A 21746-nucleotide genomic window follows, 5' to 3' on the forward strand; every position below is an offset into this window, starting at 1 on the left:
CTAAAAAAAAAAAAAAAACATGTTCCAGTTTGCTAAGGCAAAATCAGGGAGAAAACGTGGGAGGAATTCCCAGCCTCCCTTTCAGTGTACATCACTTTGTCTTTTGTGTCTGTTATTCTAAATGAATTGGGAACATGTTCATTCACAAGCTGCAGTTTTATGAAGGCCGCTGCCCCCGTGTCTGTGCTGGCCGCTTTCCAGCTGAGAACGGCCTGTCCAGGTTCAGAGGAGAAGGACTGGGTGAAGAAACTCCTGTTGCGATTGAAAATTCAAATTCAGTTTATCTCACTTCTGCCAGTCTCCGCTGCCAGGCAGGGCCTGAGTGAAGTTACAAGGTGAAGTTTTGCACCTCAAAAGCGCCTGTTCCCAGATTCCCACGGGAACCGGGATTCTGCTCCTAGGCTCTTCCCTCCCTGGGCCTCTCCTCCACTGTCCATTCCCTTCCAGGAGGAAGAGCGGGTGGCAGACCCGCCTTGCTGCTTCTTACTTGCAAAATTACCTGCTCCATGGCAAAATACATGTGTATGCATATCTATATTTGTTTTAACTTATTTGTGTACATATATTATTGATATATGCATAGATTAATGTTGGTTTCAAAGACACACCTGGCATTACTCAGGCCTCTGTGCTCAGGGATCATTCCTATCCGGGCTCAGGGGACCATATGCGGTAGAAGGGGTCAACCCAAGCTGGCCACATGCAAGGTAAGAGTGCTAACCGCTGTACTATATCTCTGTCTCTACAAATGGGACATACATAGGGCTAGCAGGTTGCACAAAGTACTGGAGAACGAAGTCTCCATGCAGGAGGCCAGGGTTCGATCCCCAGAGCCACATAATCCCACAAGCTCTAAGGCAGGAGTAGCACCCCTCACCAGAACCTCTAGGTGTGGCCTAAAAACCTAAATATGTACATAGCCATAGGCAGATACACTCAGAGAAATGTAGTGTCAGGTTAGGGAGTCCTCTCCCTCCCTCCCACCCTCCCTCTCTCTCTCCCTTTGTCTCCCTCACTCTTTCTTCCTCTCTCTCTCTCTCTCTCTCTCTCATACACAGTAAGGAAAGGTCTGGTTCACTCCAGGACAGGCCTTCCCAGGAATCTCCTGAAATGCCATGTTGGGTCTGCAACCTCCTGCCTTGACAATGCAATTCTGCTGTCTGGGCTTCCAGTGACAGGCTCGCTGAGAGCAACTGCAAACTGAGAGAACACACCTTCTATGGAGGGCTCAACGGGCATGGTTTTCTGGAATGGGATGGTGAGCATAAAAGAGTGAGCTAGAATGATCTGGTCATTGAATGATGAGTGACCTGGAATGATCCACTCACTGGGAACTGAGTGATCTAGTATGATCTGGTCACTGGATGGTGAGTGATCTAGAATGACCCACTCAATGGGAACTGAGTGATCCAGAATGATCTGGTCACTGGATGCTGAGTGACCTGGAGTGACCCACTCATTGAGAACTGAATGACCTAGAATGATCTGGTCACTGGATGCTGAGTGATCTAGAATGACATACTCAATAGGAACCAAATGATCTAGTCACTGGATGCTGAGTAACCTGGAATGACCCACTCACTGGGAACTTAATGATCTAGAATGATCTAGCTGCTGTATGATGAATGATCTAGAATGACCCACTCACTGGAAACTGAGTTGTCTAGAATGATCCAGTCACTAGATGGTGAGTCACCTGGAATGACCCACTCACCGAGAACTGAGTGATCTAGTGTGATTGGTCACTGGATCTAGAATGACCCACTCACTGGAAATTGAGTTACCTAGAATGATCCAGTCACTAGATGGTGAGTCACCTGGTATGATCCCTCCACCCCGACTGGGTGGTGAATGATTTGAAACTACCCTGTCACTGGGTTGCAATGATCTGGGATGACCCTTCACTGGGAGGAGAGTGGAGAAAAAGCAACAGCCCTCCCTGTATGGTGAGTTTGTCTTGACAGATTGGAAGGTCCCAGATGTGGGTGTTGCCATATTATGAACAGGTCACATGATGGGAAGGGATTCTCTCCTGTGCCCAGTGACAGCCACTCACCACACCCAGCCGGTGTGGACATGTACGGAGTTGGACCTTGTAGGAGCACTTCCCTGGAGAACTCATGTTCAAAATGGACCTTTTGTGGTAGTGACTGTTTTCATTTTAGTTATTGATCAATAGTGACACTCCTCGGTAACTTGTGATGACCCATGGGGTGACTCAGCATTTGTGGGTTTCTACTAGCAAGCTATCTTTGGAGCGTTGTTTCTAGGGGGGGATATTTTCAACTTGAAAGTTACTGACTTTAAAATCAACTTTGGCAAAAGAGTCACTTTGTGGTAGAGGGACTTGAATTCTGGGTCCTCGCGGGGATGTTGAAGAACGAAAAGACTCAAGGCAATTAAAAATATATATATATCAGTTGTAAAACATACCCTAAGTGAAAAGGTAGAAGGAATAGAATTATTGAGCTTGCAGAAGAAAAAGATGAAGAGCGATTGTATAATGGGGGAAGGCCAGCTGTTGGCTGTTGACAGCACAGGGAATTGGTTAGACAAAGGAAGAATCTTTTTCTTATTCTGGGAAGGAAGATTGGTGCACTTTATTCCAAACATCTGAAAACTTCTATTCGGGAGTAATTTACGTGGGGTCCATTCTGAGGACCAAGAAATGGTTAAGACAAGATTACTTCCCTCTTTCAAGCTTTCGTCCTGAGACTTTGGGGGACCCTAAATCTACAGATAAATAATGTATTTCAAAAATGTTTCAGAGCATGGTATAATTTAATAAGCAAATCTTATTCATAAAACATCTTAGAAAAACTGCACTGCAATGTTATCATTTTTCCCAACTGCACTTAAAAGAATTCCTATTATCATAAAACCCTTAAATTAAGAGTACTAAATCAATACTCTTTGATGACTGAGTAGAGGGAATGTTGGACTTTTTTCTGGGGGCGGGCTTGTCAAATTAGTGTTTATTTTTGTTAGTCATTCCACAGAGCTGAGAGTATTACTTTTCAGAAAGATATTACAGTGCCCTGATTTGGCATTTCCTTAAAACGATCTAAAACAATGAAATGTCAGCTGTAAATCTGCCACCTCGAACTTTAACGGTTCACGGCTCCCAGGCCTGGGTTTAACAGTTGGTTTATGAGGTGGATTCCGAATAACACTTTCAAGCGTGGCATATTCCTTCCTCCAAAACTGACATAAATCCATAAAGCTTTTTAACGGCGCCTGTAAAATACACCAAAAGTATTCTCCGTGGTGTCTTTTTGCTTTGTTTATCTAAAATCCTTAGCTTTCTGAATTCCCCTTCACGATCTGCATCAAATGCTCGTTGCCTGTCAAGCCAAGAAACTGGATCATGGCCCTTGGCCAAAGCTCCCTGCTCCCCCAGACGCTCAGCAGCCTCTAAATTAGCTCTGGGATCTCACACTCCTTCTCATGCACGGGCAGAAGCGTTCTCTGGGGAGAGCCTTTGAATGACACACACACACACTCAGGGATCCCACGGCTGGCTCTGGGGACCAACATTTCCACCGGCTGCCAGCAGGGGGCGCGAGACCGGGCCGGGGTCAGGGTTGGTCTCACGCTTGGGAGGGAATCTTCCACCCCATCTGAACTCAGGTGTCCTTAGCATCCCAGCTGCCCCTGGCCCCTCCGTCTTGCATTTCAAGCGCTAGATACATTTCTCTTCTCTGCATTGTCCTGTCTGGTCCCTGCTATATGTCTCGGTAAGGGCCCCCCAGAGAACTTTCTGCCAGAAACTCCCCTTGTGTTTTCTGCCCCACCCCACCCCATCTGTCCTAGGAGTGCCTCGTCCCCACGAGGGTAGAGGTGACCTCTGCCCCATTTGCTGTGTCCCCAGCATCTGCCTGAGGGGTGGTGGTGTCCTCTGAGTCTTAAAGGGGAAGGAGCTTCCAGCCCCCACTGGCCCAGAATCTCTCCTGGTGTGCTCCCCATCCAGAGCCCCTCTTCTTTCCTTCTGCCTTCCCAAAACCACCAGTACCTGACATTGGACTCTACACACCCCCACACCGCAATCTTCTAGCATGGCTGAGGGGTCTGGTGTATCTAGATCCCAGCATGGAGGGAGAATTGTATCACACACACACACACACACACACACACACACACACACACACAGTCCACTAGACATCTAAGTGGAAGGAGGATTGTAGCTCACACACACACACACACACACACACACACACACGCAGCCCACTAGACATCAGATCCCAAAGTAAATCTTCTTAGCTGCAAGTGCCCCCAGGGGCTAACCTGAGGTGTCCCTGAAGCCTCATATACCCCCAAGGCAAAGGTGGAACTGAGGAAGGAACTTCCAACCAACCTCTCGAGCAAGCCTAAAACCAGGAGCCAGGTCTGACACGGACAGTGGGGTCAGGTCCTGAGCATGGCCCGGCGGGCCTGGTGACCCCAGCAGCACCTCACCACCAGTGTGACACTCAACTGTCAGGGAATACTGGCCAAGTATCACAACAGGGCATGCAGTCCCCCCGAACGCAGCTTGAGGGACCAAAAGAGAGAAGGAATTGAATTACTTTTAAAGTTAAACATCATTAAAGAGTTGTTTCCAACTACGAAGCAATCTTCCTGGCCCTTGTGTCTACTGTCCTTGGGTGTCTGTCTCATGTTATGTTATTTTCTACTCCACAAATGAGTGTCTCATGAGTGGGGGGCGTGGGGGAGAAGGCAGCTGGAATAGAGAAGGGACCACTAAGAAAATGATGGTTGGAGAGATCAGTGGGGATGGGAGATGTGTGCAGAAAGTAGATAAAGGACCAAACATGATAACCTCTCAGTGTCTGTATTGCAAACCATGATGCCCCAAAGTAGAGAGTATGGGGGGAAACTGCATGCCATGGAGGCAGGAGGAGGATGGAAAAGGAGGGATACTGGGGAGATTGGTGGTGGGAAATACACTGGTGGAGGGATGGGTGTTTGGTCATTGTGTGATTGTAACTCAAACAGGAAAGCTTGTAACTGTATTTCATGGTGATTCAATAAAGCACTGTCGCACTGTCCTCTGGTTGTTCATCAATTTGCTCGAGCAGGCCCAGTGACATCGCCATTGTGAGACTTGTTGTTACTGTGTTTGGCATATCGAATACGTCATGGGTAGCTTGCCAGGCTTTGCTTACTCTTAGTATCTTGCTGGGCTCTCTGAGAGGAGTGGAGAAATTGAACCCAGGTCATCTGGTCGGCCTCGTGCAAGGCAAATGCCCTACTGCTGTGCTATCGTTCCAGCCTGATTCAATAAAATAATTTTTTTAAAAAAAAAAAAGAGTTGTTTCCGCTTGGGCAGGGGAGAGGATGTAGAGGGGCCAAGCGTGTGGAGGGCAGACCCCCCGGAGGTGCCCACAGACACCCACATATGCCCAGGGGTGTTGCTCTCGGCCTCAGAAGGCTCTGTTGCCCACCTGTCTCCTTTTCTTCTCTCTTCCGCAGATGTGGGTGCCTACTTTGAGGAAGGCATGTGGCTCCGGTACAACTTCCAGGCTCCAGGCGCCAGTGGGAAAGAAACAGGCACGAGGTCCGAGAACGGCCTGGAGGTGCCGGGCCCGTCCCCAGACCTGGCCCAGGAGGAGATCAGCTTCAGCTTCAGTACCACCAAGGCCCCATGCATCCTGCTCTACGTCAGCTCCCTCACCACAGACTTCGTGGCCGTGCTCGTCAAACCCACCGGTGAGGCCCAGTCGCAGCATGCGGGGGGCATGGAATGTTCTAGAACAGTCAGGATGGTTCTTGGTGTGAACTTGATTTCCCCAGGACCTTAAGCAGGTAACCTTCTGCCTGGGGTCTTCAGGTCTCCATATCTGAGTCAACTGGTGGTTAGTGGTCGTACTGCCATGATCAACGGTGTTAAGGTGCCACTGTTCTTTTACAAGAGCCATCGGAAGTGATTCCATGTGCATATTGATATTTTTTTGTTGCTGTTCCTATCAAAAAACACCGTCTCATCAAAGGGAAGATTTGAGTTCGTGAAATTTGCTGCACAAATCAATGAGCCATCCTGATATATGAGAACGCATTCTTCGGGTTCAATAGAACATAAGATTGATCATAAAATAGAAATAGAAACCCAGGCGTGTTTGCATTGCTACAACCTCTCAGAATTCACTATTTCTGGGAACTGGGAGCAGGGGTGTTTGGGTGGTGACAGTACCTGGCATGGGTGGGTGGAACTGCATGGGGAGCTCAGGAGCCCATCAGCAAGGGGGGAAGAGATGTTCCCCCCAGTTCCAGGCAGCCCACGGAAGTGAAGGGCAGTTCCCCACATGTAGGAAGCTGGTGACAGTAAGTCCGGGATTTGAGACTCCCTGCCCCACACCTGAGTCCGTATTGCAGACACCCCTAGAACTTTCTAGAGAGCGAATCCAGCCATTACCATGCCATCACACTGCTGGTAAATATATTGGCCTTGGCATTCTGTGTTTTTGCTGACGTGTGCAGAGTTGAAACTGGATGGTTGTGAGTCTTGATGTTTCTGGTGGAGAAAAAAAAAAAAGAAAGAAAAAAGAAAAGAAAATCACTCTAAACTAGGCCCAAGTATCAGAGAAGAAAATCCACCAGAAAGCCTGGACTAACTATCCGCATTGCCCTAGATCCTTCCAGATATAACAGTTTGACAGCTGAGAGGTCACTGCTGCCCTTCAGCGGAGCCCACCCCCATGCGCTCTCATTCTGTCCCCTACCTTGACCTCTGAATTCCTGAGCTGGAATCACCAGGGCTCCCACCTTCCTGCCTCAAGGGTCCCCCCGAGCAAACCTGTCCTCTTGTCCTAAATAACGATGCAAGAAGCCTTGGGGAAGTGACCTTTGGCAGGCCGGGTGGGTTTGTGGGCTGTCTGCTTCTGCACCCCCTGATTGAGACAGGAATGCACCCACACCCACACTCTGCTTCTGCTCCCACCTTCACCTCACCCACTTTGGCCATTCATATACAGGCCTGGGGTTCCCCCAGGACCACGGGACACCCCAACCCCACGGCTTTCCAAGGAGCCTGACCCAGGAGGCCTGTGCTTGAATCCTTCCAGCCCTCCTTTTGCAGTTTGTAAGCCCTTAGGCAATGGCAATCAGAGGAGAGGGGAGTGGACACGTGGGTGTTGCCTCAGTTTCTCCACCTCGTCATCCTGCAAAGAGTGCTTCATGAGGCAGATTTTAAAAGGTAAATAAACTAGGGGCCAGAGCGAGTTAAAGGAGCTGAGTTCAGATCCTGATTCAGGATCCCAGTACGACCTGGATCCCCCAAGCAATGCCAGAAGCCACTTGAGCACAGAGCCAGGAGTAGCTTCTGAGCACTTCCAAAAGTGACCCAGAAACAAAAATAATTATGGTTTTAGCTATTTGGGGTCACACCGAGTGACACTCAGGGGTTACTCATGATTCTGCACTCAGGAATCACTCCTGGGGGTGCTGGGCGTGAAAAGGATTGAGCCTGGGTCAGCAGCGTGCAAGGCAAACACCCTGCCAGCTGTTCTATCACTCCAGCCCCAAAACAAAAACAACAAATTTAAAGGAAAAAGTCAATGAGTCGAGAGGCTGGAGCAATAGCACAGCGGGTAGGGCGTTTGCCTTGCACACAGCAAACCCAGGTTCGATTCCCAGCATCCCATATGGTCCCCCGAGCACCGCCAGGAGTAATTCCTGAGTACAGAGCCAGGAGTAACCCCTGAGCATCGCTGGGTTTGACCCAAAAAGCCAAAAATTAAAAAAAAGGTCAATGAGTCGATCATGTGACACTCCACTGTGTCTCCTCAAGCCTCATGATCAGCGTGAGGGGCTGTGAGTCTCCAGCCCCCGCCAATGTCATCCCTGGGTCTCCCCACGAATTCCGTGTAGACGAAGTTTCCCGTCCCAGACCCACTTCCTCACGAGGACTTGCCACCTAACCATCCTGCAAAACTTATTTCCAGAGTCTCTGTTTTGGCACTTGGTCCCCCAGATTGTGATCTGTCTTGGTTATAAACACCCCCTGTCTTCCCAGAAAGATGGAAAGGCCCCGACTCTCCATCTCCTGCCCCCAGTAGGTGCTCTGGAAGTGTTGGCTGATGGTAATGATGATGGCCAGGAGAGAATAAATCTGCTCAGCACATTATTTGCTGCAGCCAATAAAAGAGCAGCCCTTGCTCCCCACTTTAATTCACTCGGGAGATGAACGGGAGAGGCAAGAAGTGAAGTATCTCTCCATCTTCATAATATTTTATTTTAATGGACAAACATTAATATTCTCCCTACCATCATTTTGTGGTTCTCTTGTGTTATTATTTGAAAGGAATAAATAGATCACTTAAATTTTATTATTCAAGAATATTCCCATTACTGTTTATAGATCTTCCCTACATATAAATTTTAAAGTTCCAGTTCATCTTTTTTTTTTTTTGCAAAGCCAATCATTTCGGTTGCCATTAAGTGGAGCAGTTATAGAAATTTTAAATCAGCTTTATACATCCGAGCCAGCGAGAAAGAGGAAATGTAAAGAAAGCAGCGTAATGCTGATTTTAATGAGCTGTTGAACATGAAAGAGCCTATCACAGAGAGAAGAGTAAGGTACACATCAGTGTTTTTACGCAGTTACCCCGACCTCGAGCCCTCCCAGTCCTTACCATTTCTCTCCTCCCTGCACCCCACATTCAGGCCACCTGGGGTGCATCTCTGTATAAAAAAGTAACCCCAAGGGGTTGGAGAGATAGATAGACAGCGGGTAGGGCATTTGCCTTGCTCACGGCTGACCCAGGTTTGATCCCCAGCATCCCATATGGGCCCCTGAGCACTGCCAGGAGTAATTCCTGAGTGCAGAGCCAGGAGTAATGCTTGAGCATCGCCAGGTGTGACCCAAAAAGAAAAAAAAAGTAACCTCAACCCAGTCAGCCAGACCATGAAAATTCCGGTGCACCGGTATTTTGCATGGGCACTTAAAAATAAATAAACGACGGTTGAAGAGAACTGTCCATTTCAGAAAATGCACCGTGGCTAGACAACATCAGAGCAGCAAAAGTGGAAAATATATAGATTCTGGAGCGATAGCACAGCGGGTAGGGCGTTCGCCTTACAAGCGGCCAACATGGCCTTCCCGAGTTCGATTCCTCCGCCCCTCTCGGAGAGCCCGGCAAGCTACGGAGAGTATTCGATATCCCAGACACAGTAACAACAAAGTCTCCAATGGAGACGTTACTGGGCCCGCTCGAGCAAATCGACGATCAACGGGAGGGCCTTTACCTTTACCTTTATATAGATTCAAACCAATTGACTTATTCTTTCTGTGTGGCGTCCAAACAATGTCAACCCCCTCCTCCACTCCCAAGCCATAGGTGTTTATGTTTTTGGTCATTTCCTTACACTGGTCGGGGGCACACCTTCAGGGGCTAATTCATTCTCTGAGACCAAGGATTACTCCCAGCAGTGCTCAGGGGACCCTGTGTGTTGCCAGGAATCGAACAAGGCAAGTTCCTCCCGCCCGTGCTATCTCTCCATTCCTATTGATCATTATTGTTGTCGTTGTTGTTGCTTATGATTCTAGAAATGCGGCTCGGGAGAGGGGGAACAGCACTAGCAAAGGCCCTGAGGAAGGAAGGAGAACTTTGTTTTAGGGGAACCAGGAGAGTTCAGGGGTGCAGAGAGCATGAAATGAGAGGCATGTGTCTCGGTCTGAGAATCGTGCAGGACTCAGCAGGCACCCCCAAAGACCTCGTCCCCAAGCAGTCAGAAGGCTCCATAGGGTGTCAGCAAGCCAGATAAATCATGTTTGCATTTGGGAAAGTTCCTTTGGCCAAAGAAGCATGGGAGGAAAGGTAAAAGGTAAAGGCCCTCCCGTTGATCGTCGATTTGCTCGAGCGGGCCCAGTAACGTCTCCATTGGAGACTTTGTTGTTACTGTGTCTGGCATATCGAATACTCTCGGTAGCTTGCCGGGCTCTCCGAGAGGGGCGGAGGAATCGAACTCGGGTCGGCCATGTTGGCCGCGTGTAAGGCGAACGCCCTACCCACTGTGCTATCGCTCCAGCCCCCATGGGAGGAAAAGTTAACACAAATGCCAGGAAAACTCACTCACTCGTGGGGCAAGTCCTGTGCCCCCACCGGACATGACTGCACACAATGTCACAAAGAATGTGATGCCAAGTCTGTCTCTGTAGCTGGCCAAAGACATGGGTCGCAATACAGAGAACGTTGTAGAGGCCGAGTAGTCCTTGGGGGAGAAGGCAGGAAGGAGGTACTTGCTGGGGCCCAAGGGCGGCCTGGGGCGGCTTCTGCCAAGCAGGCCAGCGGCCACCCCCAAGGAGAGAGCGAGCATGAGTCAGAACAGCAAGGAAAGACACTCTAAGACAACACCTGGTGTCTGGGGGATCCCCAAGTTGGTGAGAGGTTCAGAGTGAAAGTTCTCTGGCTGCATGCAGGTGGTATGTGAGGTGCAAGGGGGTCTGCGGAAAGGGGAGGGGAGGGGAAAGGAGGGGAGGGGAAAGGAAGGGAGGGGAAAGGAGAGGAGGGGAGGGGAGGGGAGGGGAGGGGAGGGGAGGGGAGAGGAGAGGAGAGGAGAGGAGAGGAGAGGAGAGGAGAGGAGAGGAGAGGAGAGGAGAGGAGAGGAGAGGAGAGGAGAGGGGAAAGGGGAGGAGAGGAGAGGAGAGGAGAGGAGAGGAGAGGAGAGGAGAGGGGAGGGGAGGGGAGGGGAGGGGAGGGGAGGGGAGGGGAGGGGAGGGGAGGGGAGGGGAGGGGAGGGGAGGGGAGAGGAGAGGAGAGGAGAGGAGAGGAGAGGAGAGGAGAGGAGAGGAGAGGAGAGGAGAGGAGAGGAGAGGAGAGGAGAGGAGAGGAGAGGAGAGGAGAGGAGAGGAGAGGAGAGGAGAGGAGAGGAAAAGGGAGCCCTGGACAGGCGTTCACTGGGGGCAGTGGATAGATGATACTAAATGGTGGTCTCTGGCACTAACCAGAAGTGGCCACACAGACACTCCAGGCCAGGCCCGGAGGAGCAGGTGCTGGTGGACACAGTCCAGGTCACTCGAGGTGTCAGGAGTTACGGAGACAGAGCCGGTGAATGCAAACACATTTCAGGCTGCAAATCCTGAGCCAGATTGAAAGACCATAAGCAAAGGGACGAAGGGGAAGGCTAATAAGGCAGACGTCAGTGAGCACGAAGCATGCTAAGACGCGCTCTGAAAGCAAAGCCAGGCAGTGACATTCATTCTTGATTATTCTGATGAATGTTCCTGTGGATGCCAGGAACACCGTGCGATATTTTAGGTGGCACCTGTGGGCCTAGAAAGCCAGCAAGAGGAGGGAGGGTGGGAAGAAAGCCAGCGTGAGGAGGATTGTGTTCCTTTCTATGAATGTGTAAGAGCCCGAGAAAGGAAGGAAGGAGGGAGTGTTGGCTGTGTAGACGCTTCCCCTCTGGGTGGTGACCTTTCAATTCCGTTCCGTTTACTTTCCACATTTTAACGATCCCATTTTCTCTCCCAGGGCAAGCATCAGCCTAGCAGGTTTCCTCCTTGAGGCAGCCAGCAAGAGGCCTCCCCGGGCTCTGCCGTGGGCTCCAGGTGCTCCAACTCTCTTGAGATCGTGGGTTCCATTGTACATTCTGAGCTGTCAAGGGCAATGAACAGGAAGATGGCTGATTGAGTGAAGAGCTCGAAAAAATAATTGACATTCTTAAATAAAGCACATATAAGAAACAAAAGTGGGACTAGGGTGATAGAATAGAGGGTAGGGCGTTTGCCCTGCACACAGTCAACCCAGATTCTATCTCCAACACCACATACAGTTCCCAGAGCCCTACCAGGAGTGCTCCCTGAGCCAGGAGTAAGCCCTGAACAACACACACACACACACACACCTCTAGGCTTCTAATGCAGATTCATTAAGGCAGGATATAGAATGTTGTATTAGTCTGCTTACATTCTTTGTCATTACCAAAAAAGAAGTTGAACAGCACTGACTTGCTAAGGAAATACAGGCTATCACTGGGACAGTGAGTTCTGAGTTCGGAGCATGGGATTTCCTGTCCTTTCCATTTATTTGTGCTAAAATGAATATAGTCTCTAATCTGAGGGGCTGGGATGGGTCATTGTACTGCTTCCTGGATCTCGGTGAAGTTACTGAAAATCCCAAGTATTTATCTTTTGTAAACTAGGCTTAATTTTAAAGCTGTGTGTTCTCGGTTCTTTTAGCTGGTGACTCCAGGCCTCCTACATCCTGTGTTTGTTTACTTGTTTATTTATTTGGGGGCATTGTGTTTGGGCGGTATGGGTACCTCCACTGTGCTCTAGGTAGAGTGTATGTTCTTGAGCTTCCTTTGCAGATCTAGCCCCAATTTGAATCCTCTGTATGATTTACTGCCTCCATCGGCATGGATGGTCATAAGAGTCCGAGCTTGGTACAGCTCCGACTCCACTGCAAGTGCTCTTTGCCCTGAGGGGTCAGCACACTCCCAATGAGAGAAGCAGAGGTGATGGCGACCATTGTATGAGACAGGGATAGAAGGGAAACCTCAGAAGTACAAGGGCAGGGGAGAGAGTGTGAAAGTGAAGCCCTGAGTGGAGAAATAAACATCTCTCCTTTGTCCTTACCCAGGAAGCTTGCAGATCCGATACAACCTGGGAGGCACCAGAGAGCCGTACAATATCGACGTTGACCACAGGAATATGGCCAACGGGCAGCCTCACAGCGTCAACATTACCCGTCATGAGAGGACCATCATCTTCAAGGTATTTCCTGTGAATGGAGCACTTCTACCTGGAGTAGCATTATACACTCTCTCTGCTGTCCTGCCTAGTCATTGCTTTGGCTTGGCTTGATCTGGTGTGGTTTGGTTTGGTTTGGTTTGGTTTGGTTGGTTTGGTTTGATTTGGTTTGGTTTGGTTTAACTTGGGTTGAGTTGGGTTGGTTATTTTCAATTGGTTTCCATTAGTTAGGTTTGAGGGAGTTGGGTCAACTAGAAATGATGTTTACTATAATTTCTCCTATAAAACTTTTCTTTTTTATTATGCTAATTTTATTTATCTATTTTTGTTTTATAAGGTAGTTCACAATATTTGATTACATTTAATATTCAAATACCAATCTCACCACCATTACGCCTTCCCACCACCATATTTGGGATGTTACCATACCAAACCCCAATCCTTGTCCCAAAGCAGAACCGAAATAATATATTTTGTATTGTTTGTTATGAAAAAATGCTGAAAATGCTACCAAAAAAGTATCCATAGAGGAAAGAGTATAAAGATTGTTCTATTTTGGCAGGGGCCATTAAGACCTTCTATAAAATAGCACGAACATTTTGTTAAAGGTTGAGCCTTGTGAACTTTCATATACATATATATATCTGTAAATATATATGTATATATATATTTCTCTCCTATAAACCTTTTCATAGTGAAATAGAAGTACCCAATTTTTTCCCTTTTATTTCTTAATCGAACCATAGTGATATACACAGTTACAAAGTTGTTCATGGTTGCATTTCAGTCATATAATGTTCATAATGTTCCAACACCCATCCCTTCACCAGTGGAAATACACAGTTCTTACAAGAAGAAGTTTCTGGAGATGAGGCAGGTACTCTGTATTCTCGGCACCCGCCTCCTTCCTGTTCATCCATGGGGCCATTTTTCCCTCCCTGCTCCTCCAAGGCTGCTGTGTCTCCCATAAAGGCGATTCCGGTTTCTCTGACCTACATCTTTCACCACTCCAGCACAATATGAATAACTAGATTTGCCCCCACCGTGGGGAAATAAAAATATCCCCGGAAGCACAGACCTTCAATGACTCTGAGTCTGCTTGGAGGCTTCTAGCATACAAAGGGATGAATTGTCAGAACACTCGAGTTTTATTTCTGGTTCACTTATTGTCCCCAGTCCCCATCCCTGATTTCTACAAGAAAGAAACCAGCCAGGGAGACATGATGAATAAAACATCCCTCGTGGAGGTCACCCTGGGAACAGAGCCAAGAGATCAAGGGTAGGAGCTGCCACCGCATCCTGTAGAAGGAGTCCCAAGCACACAGCTGTCAGGCATGGAGCAGCAGGAGGGGGCTGTTTTGTCAGGAAAGTGGAGTGTCACTTGGCCGGGGCTCACTCGGTGTCAGCTGGCTGTGAGGGGAAACTCAGGATGGGAAGGGAAGGCACAGTGCTTATCTCCTTTGGAGTCCCAGCAGTGTCTCGTTCAGAACCTGATGTTTCTGAGAAGCCTTTCCCTAGCAGAAGATTCTAGAAGATTCTAGAAGTGTTTGAAGGAAAGGTCTTCCCTAGAAAGGTGACAGCATGCAGTTACTGCTTGGGGTGCCACCCATCAGCAGGGTGGCAATTACCTGTTGTCATGGTGATTGACGGAATTCACAGCCCCCTCCCCACCCAGGCAGGACCAGCACACAGTCACACAGTTGGGGCTGCGAGCTGTTTGTTAAGCAAACCCAGCCCCACCATTCAGCGTAATTCAAGGAAGCAGGTCATTGGTGTCAGTATCAGATTGCTTTACTGCCATTTGACAATGCTGTGTGGACTGGGTTTGGGTGGGGACATCCCAGTCTTTGGACACCATCTCACCCTGTTGAGAGCAAGTGGCTTCTCTTGCCATTTTTGCCACTGAAACATGTCATACAACATCTAAGAACCCAACAATCGATTTCACAGGCAGCATAGCAGAGGACACTGTCCCTCTATGACCATGGACTCTTGCAGGTCCCCCACGTCTCCAGAAAGACACTTATTTTTTTTTAACATACTGAGCCCCATGGCCTATGGAATCACATATTGACTTGAGAGGGTGGGGATGGACCTTAACTGTGGGAGGAAGCACAAGGGACAGAGGCTAAATAATTATACTTTGGGCTGTATTTCTCCAAAACGAGAGTCTGGAATAAGAGAAGTTAAGACGTTCCACCCAACAGGTGCCTTTGGAACAAACCAACAGCTCTGTAAGGTCTAAGGTCAGCTCTATCAGCGTGGCTATCAACGGGAGTGATTTTGAAGAAGGAGGAGGGTGGAGGTTTGAAGAATGTATGACTCATGAGAAAGGAAATCTAGGTAGAAGAGCCACAGAATCTAGTAGGTGGAGCTAGGAAAAAGTCTGGTTCTATGTCTCAGAATTTAGTAGGGTGCAAGTGACAGAATTCAGAAGACCCGTTCAGAATTCATCGGCAGGGAGAATCCTTCAGATGTCAAAGAAATTCAGAAAGTCAAATTAAAATGTTGGAGAAGAGTCCTAGCAATCAGAGGATTGGAGCTGGCATTCTAATATCTCTTTGCCCTTCTTGCTTCCTTTTCCTCGCCATCCTTCTGACTTGACCTTGCTCTGGGAATCTCTTGTTCCTTCTCTCCTCCCTGTAAACCAAGCCAGTGGCCTATTGGGCTCACATCTTCTTAGTTTGCCGTGGGACGGTCCTAGTTTCCGGGTGCACAATTTAAAATCCCAGGGGAGCTCTCTGATTGGCCTGATTTGGGTCACGTGCTCACACTGTTCCGGGTGACGGGAGGGGTGGATATGAGGACCCATGTCCCCAAATCAGACCTCGTGAGTACAGTGGGAGGAAGGGAGGAAAATCCTCCAAGAGACTGCAATGCAGACCCAAGAGAGAGAAATATTAGGAGTAGGAGAATATTAGGAGTAGGGGGTGTGAATTCTACCAACCACCATGACTGCACTGGGAGTGCCAGCTTTGTTGTGAGGTAGAGACAGAGCCCTGGGAGGAGCCCGACCCTTCCTTCCGGTTTCCTCCTGTCGCCAACTGTGACACCCTTGGGCTGAGGCATCTGGTTGTTTGGAAAGCTGGGAACAATACCTTGGGTGTCTCTCCTGGTCGTGGTCAGCCCAGCTTTCCAAACCAGCCCAGATGGAAATCAAGGAGTAACAGAGAGGAAAAAGAGGTGCCCCCTCCTAGTGGTAAAGTGGGCAGAGCTCACCTGTCTCCTGCCAGGCAGTGAAGCTTTCAGAGTGTAGGAGCACACCCCAGGGGACCTGTGGAATTGTCCTCTAAATTGTAGTGTAAGCAGTTGTACGACATCGTTGAAGCAACCAGTTACAAGCTTACAAGACATAAGGGATGGACCTTAACAGCTTATGTGGGCACACGGTTCACTGCTCCCAATGAGAAGGGCCTGCCCTCCCTTTCCTCCCATTCTCTTCCGTTCTCTTCCCCAACAATCCTAGTTTTCACTGAGTCTGAGAACTGTTGTATTGTTTTTCACCAGTACCTTTGCTTTAAGTAGTTACATCCTACTTAGCAGAGAGGCCATCTGGCAATTGCCTTCTAAGCTCCAACTTAATTCACGTAGCCTATTCCCTTCAAATTCCATTTGTTTTGTCCCAAGTGGTGCCATTTAATCATTTTTAATGGCAGAGTCATGTTCCTTTGAGGAACTAGACCACTCTATCATGATCTGGTCTTCTGGCTGTGGACGTTTAGATTGTTTCTATCTCAGCTATTGTAAATGAAGTTGCTATGAACATAGAGATGCCAGAAATATTTAGGTTAGAGTTTTCATGTCCCTCAGATAAACGCTGAGAGTGAGATCACTGAGTCATAAAAGTGGAATTTCCACTTTTATTTAAGAAATCTACACTGTCTTCCATAGAGGCCATCCTACCTCTCATATACACCTCTTATCCATAGTTTATACACTCATCACAGAGCCCCACGGTTCCTTCGCCCTTCCTCACCAAGGCTCATTGTTTCCCATCTTTTGGATAGAAGCCATCCTCATGGGATTACGGTGACATCTCACTGTAGATTTAATATGCCTTTCCCGGAAAATAATCCTGAGCATTTTCCATGCATCTAGGACCCATCGGTCTTTAGCGTCTGGAAACTATTTACTAATCTATTTTAAGAAATCTATAACCTCAAAACTGGGGGAGGGGAGGCATTCTGGAGAGAAAGCTCAAAGGGGCATATGCCTCATGCATGTGTGGCCTGAGGAGGGTCCCTGGAACCACAAATGCCACACCAATACCTCCTGGTATAGTCTCAGTAACCCCTAGCATTCATTGCCAGATATGAGCATCAAACCACCAGAAATGTAGCATCGGGCTGAATGTCATAACCCAAAGCACTGCTGGACCAGGCCCAGAGAAGAAACTGAAGAGAGTTAAATAGTCATAGGATAATTATGATTAACTTTATAAAGGGTTTATAGTTTGCTGCAGGTTGACTTTAGGTTGACCTTGCGACCTCTCACTACTTTCGGACTAGCACAGCGGTAGGGCATTCGCCTTGCACACAGCCAGCCCGGCCAAGCTGGGTTCGATTTCTCCACCCCTCTCAGAGAGCCCAGCAAGCTACCAAGAGTATCTCGCCCACACAGCAAAGCCTGGCATGCTCCCCTTGACGTGTTCAATATGCCAAACACAGTAACAACAAGTCCCAAAATGGAGACATTACTGGGCCCGCTCGAGCAAATCGATGAACAACGGGAGAACAGTTTGTTTGTTTATTATATAAAGGGTTTCTAAATGATTTCATTTTCTCTCATTCTTTTATTTCTCTATCTTCTATTTTTAAGTATAAATTACATTTTTATAACAGAACAGAGCAGACTATAAATGTGTGTATGTGTGTGTACAGACATACAAAATAGCAAAGTAATTTAAAATTAGTATGTGCTTCAGGCATTAAACTATGATCAAAATACTAAAGTAATTTAGAATTAGTAAGTGCTTCAGGCGTTAAACCATCTGGTCCCATGACTGAGTGTCATTAGGAGTGGTCCTGGGTCCCCTAAGCCCTGTTTGGGAGACCACCCCCAATAAATAATTGAATACATACATTAATAAAATATATTTTAAATCACAGAGCAAATAAAAGACAAACTAGGAGCTGGAACAATAGCTCACTTGTTTTACATATGAGTGACCTGGGTTCAGTCCCCCCAAACACCCCAAACAGGAGTGACCCCTGATACCAAGCCATGACTTGCCCTCAAACAGCACCAGGTGTAGTTCCCAACTCCACCAAAAAATTCCTAGTAAAAACACAACATTTCAAAGGTGAGTTGAAAGGTGATTGCTATGCAAGGATGCCCTTTAGAATCGAGGCACAGTGTTGTCCTGCTCAAACGCCTCCACGTTAGCTGATGAGTATCGGCACTAACGGTGTTCTTAAAGCAAGTTCGCTCTCCTAGTGGGGTTGGCTACAGCCAACATTGAATTAATTTGCATTCCCTGAGCACACACCATCTGAAATGGTAGCGAGCACTGGAGAGAAATCGACCTTGGATGAAATATTCACTGCCAAACAGCAAAGAAGCCCCTCTCCACACAGTTAACAAAGAACAAAACTCTGAGCTCTGGGACCCGGAGGGAGAGCTGGGAGCCAGGATGAGCCTCGGGCTGGAGCTTTACAGAACTGGCAGCCACGGGGGTCAGAGCTACAGGCTATGCCCTCAGAAAGGTCACACCAGCCTGGGCAGGCGGAGAGCAGCTGAGAGTGCACTGGACGTGGCGAAAAGTCCACAAAATGCTCAGTAGTGCAGAGAGCAGTGACCAGGCACTGTGTGTCCAGCCCTTCCTTCTCATGATCCCTCCTGTCCCCACACCCCTCAAACACACGGCCCAAGGGAGCTCAGGGGCTTGCAAGTGCGACAAGAGATGAAATAAAGAAGTGGAAGGAGTCCCCAGAGAGAAAGTCCTGGGAGAAGTGGAAAATGGAATATGGACATCCGGGTCAAGAGTCGTATCCACATGTGTTCACGACCTTGGTGGAGAGAAATTCAAGGCCACAGACAAAAGGACAGCAGTTCCCCTCGAGAAGGAAAACTTTCTCCTTCTAATATTTATTTGTTTTGTGCCAATGATGACAGCTGGCACAGAGGTGGCACCGCCTGCCCGCAGATGCCAGACTAGTGTTCCCAGCAGGAGATGCCCATCCTCTGGTGTAGCTGCTTCCAGACTTCAGGAGCGCTATGCCAGGGCTGGCCAGGGGCAAGGGGCTTGTCTTGCATGTGGCTAACCTGGGTTCAATCCTCGGCATCCTACATAGTACCCCCGAACCACCACCAGGAGGGATTCCTGAGTACAGAGCAGGAGCAAGCCCTGAAAAATACTGGGTGTGCTCCAAAGCAAAAGAAAAAAAAACTCTATGCCACTGTTGGTTTCAGAGCCTTGGCAACTCGAGCCCAGAAAGTGGGGTGTAGCCACCCCAAGTCTACAAGTCTACAAGGGAACAAAGACCTAGTAAATCTGGGTCTCTGTCTCCTCTCTTCCTCTCTGTCTCTCTCTGTGTCTCTGTCTCTCTGTCTCTCTGTGTGAGTCTTTGTCTGTCTCTCTGTTTCTTCTCTTTCTCTTTCTCTGTCTCTCTCTGTCTCTGTCTCTCTGTATCTCTCTGTCTATCTCTGTCTCTGTCTGTGTCTCTGTCTCTGTCTGTCTCTGTGTCTCTGTGTCTCTCTGTGTCTGTCTCTATCTCTGTCTCTCTCTGTCTCTCTGTCTCTCTATGTGAATCTCTGTCTGTCTCTCTGTCTCTTCTCTTTCTCTGTCTCTCTCTGTCTCTCTGTATCTCTCTGTCTATCTCTGTCTCAGTCTGTGTCTCTGTCTCTCTGTCTGTCTCTGTGTCTCTGTGTCTCTGTGTCTGTCTCTATCTCTGTCTCTCTCTGTGTGTCTCTGTCTCTCTGTGTGAATCTCTGTCTCTCTGTGTCTTCTCTTTCTCTGTCTCTCTCTGTCTCTGTCTCTCTGTATCTCTCTGTCTATCTCTGTCTCTGTCTGTGTCTCTGTCTCTCTCTGTCTCTGTGTTTCCCTGACTCTCTGTGTCTGTCTCTATCTCTGTCTCTCTGTCTCTGTCTCTCTCTCTCTCTCTCTCTCTCTCTCTCTCTCTCTCTCTCTCTCTTTCTCTCTCATACTGGCCTGAACCACTGCTCCTAGCGAGGGACTTGGAGGGTGCATGTTGTTGAATAAGGGCATCTGTGGGCAGTCAGTCGTTACTATGATCATGGTTTTGATAAAAAAAGACTTCAGAACAGGGCCTGGAGTGATAGCACGGCAGGTGGGGCACTTGCCTTACACACAGCTGACCTGGGTTTGATTCCTGGCATCCCATATGGTCCCCTGCACACCACCAGGAATGCAGAGCCAGGAGTAACCCCTGAGCACTGCTCCTGGGTGTGGTCAAAAGAGCAAAACAAAAATTATTTATAAAGAGTTCCAAACAGGAAGAAACGAGTTCAAGACAGCTAGAAGCAAGCTGTGGAGAGTTCAGTGGGAGGATGCTTCCCTCGTGTGCAGCCAACCCGGATTTGATCCCTCGCACCATTCACAGTCCCCTGAGCACCACCAGGAGTGCTCCTGAGTTCAGAGCCAGGAGGAACCCCTGAGCACTGCCTGATGTGGCACAAACACAACAAAGCAGCAGAAACAAAGAGAGTCATGAAACAGGCACCGTCATACTCAACAGGCAACACCGCCAAGTTGGGCGCTTCTCTCCAGTCTGCAGAATCTGTCTACGATGCAGCCAGGGCTGAGACCCGCGGCCCGCCTTGTTCCCAAGGCAGGAGACAGCACGTTCAGCTGCATTTCGGGAACAAATGGGGTTCTGCAGGCAGCTGGGAAACAGCAGCTCCTTAGGAAGTAAACAGAAGCAACACTCAGAGCTGGACTTTGGCCAAGCAGTCCTGCCTGAGTGCATGGCTTGGTGGTGGGCAGTCGAGGGCAGAGAGGACGTAGCGCTCTGATATTCGGGCCAGATCCAAGGTTAAAACGAGCTTAAAACAGTAACAATAAGGACAAAACTCCACGGCGGTTGATAATGACCCCATCTTTGGGGGTTTGGATAGAAGATAAACCGTAGAGTTTGGAGACATCATCTCTGGCCCACCCCTCATCAGAATCGTCCCTCTAGAAACCGAGGTGGCAGATGGCAAGGAAACATCCTTTGGGCTCCATCTAACTGGGGGGGCCATCCCTCTCTTGCCAAGAAACAGCTAACCAGGTTCCTGCAAGCAAAATACTGTCATAAGTAATTCAGGATCCCCCGGAATAAGAGATGCTTTGGGGCCCCCAAGTTCTTATGCCACAAAGAGCATGATGTCAGTTGTTTTCCTCGCAAAGCTCCTAACAGAATTCCGTCTCCTAAGCTCAAATAAACACATTCTCAAGAATCGTGTGGGAGTTGAAGCGATAGTTCAGTGGGGAGGGCGTTTCCCTTGCAGGTGTCCGACCTGAGTTCAATTCCCGGCATCTCATAGGATCCCCCAAGCCCATCAGGAGTCAGCCCTGAGCACAAAACCAGGAGTCATCCCTGAGCACTGCCGGGGGTGTCCAAAATAAAAAAAGAATCTTGTGGTGGGGGGCTCTGTTCCCAGGGGTCCTCACTCTGTGCCAGGAGAGAATCATGAAACATAGGAAGGAAGATGAAGGGTAAGCTCACAGGAGACAGAACCTTCTCCGGAACCCAAACCCCAGACCCTTTCCTGGGCGCTGACTCTCTGAGCACCTGTGGAGGAAGCAGGAGCGTCGGGCTCACCCCTGCCAGTCACCTTGCAAGCTCTTAACCAACATCAGAGGTTTCTCCAGGACTCCATCTTGGGGGACACCTGGGCAACTTTTGGGAGACTGTTGGAGGACTGGGGAGCTGGTGAGGGGTCATCATATCGACAGAAAGGCAGCCAGGAATCCCGGGACTGAGATTCTGTCTCGTGAGCAGGAGGGGGTGGGCCTCCTGCCACATTGCTCTGAGACTCCTGCGGCGGGAAAGGGAAGTGTTTGGGCACAGGAATGGGGCCGGACTCGGGGGCAGAGCCTTGCCCCGGGTTC

The 21746-nt window shown here is 48.7% G+C and overlaps 1 protein-coding gene across 1 annotated transcript in view; it reads left to right on the forward strand.

The window, feature by feature from the left end:
• CNTNAP2 (contactin associated protein 2) overlaps positions 1-21746 on the forward strand; it is a gene marked incomplete at its 5' end in the record, with an annotated part of 1346219 nt that overhangs the window by 1182152 nt on the left and 142321 nt on the right. Inside the window, 2 exons of the mRNA XM_056106760.1 lie at positions 5473-5709; positions 12582-12715. Of these exons, the coding sequence (XP_055962735.1) occupies positions 5473-5709; positions 12582-12715 (371 nt within the window). The remainder of the gene's footprint in view (positions 1-5472; positions 5710-12581; positions 12716-21746) is intronic.

Source organism: Sorex fumeus, unplaced genomic scaffold, assembly GCF_029834395.1.
Source record: "Sorex fumeus unplaced genomic scaffold, SorFum_2.1 ptg000143l, whole genome shotgun sequence".
Lineage (NCBI taxonomy): Eukaryota > Metazoa > Chordata > Mammalia > Eulipotyphla > Soricidae > Sorex > Sorex fumeus.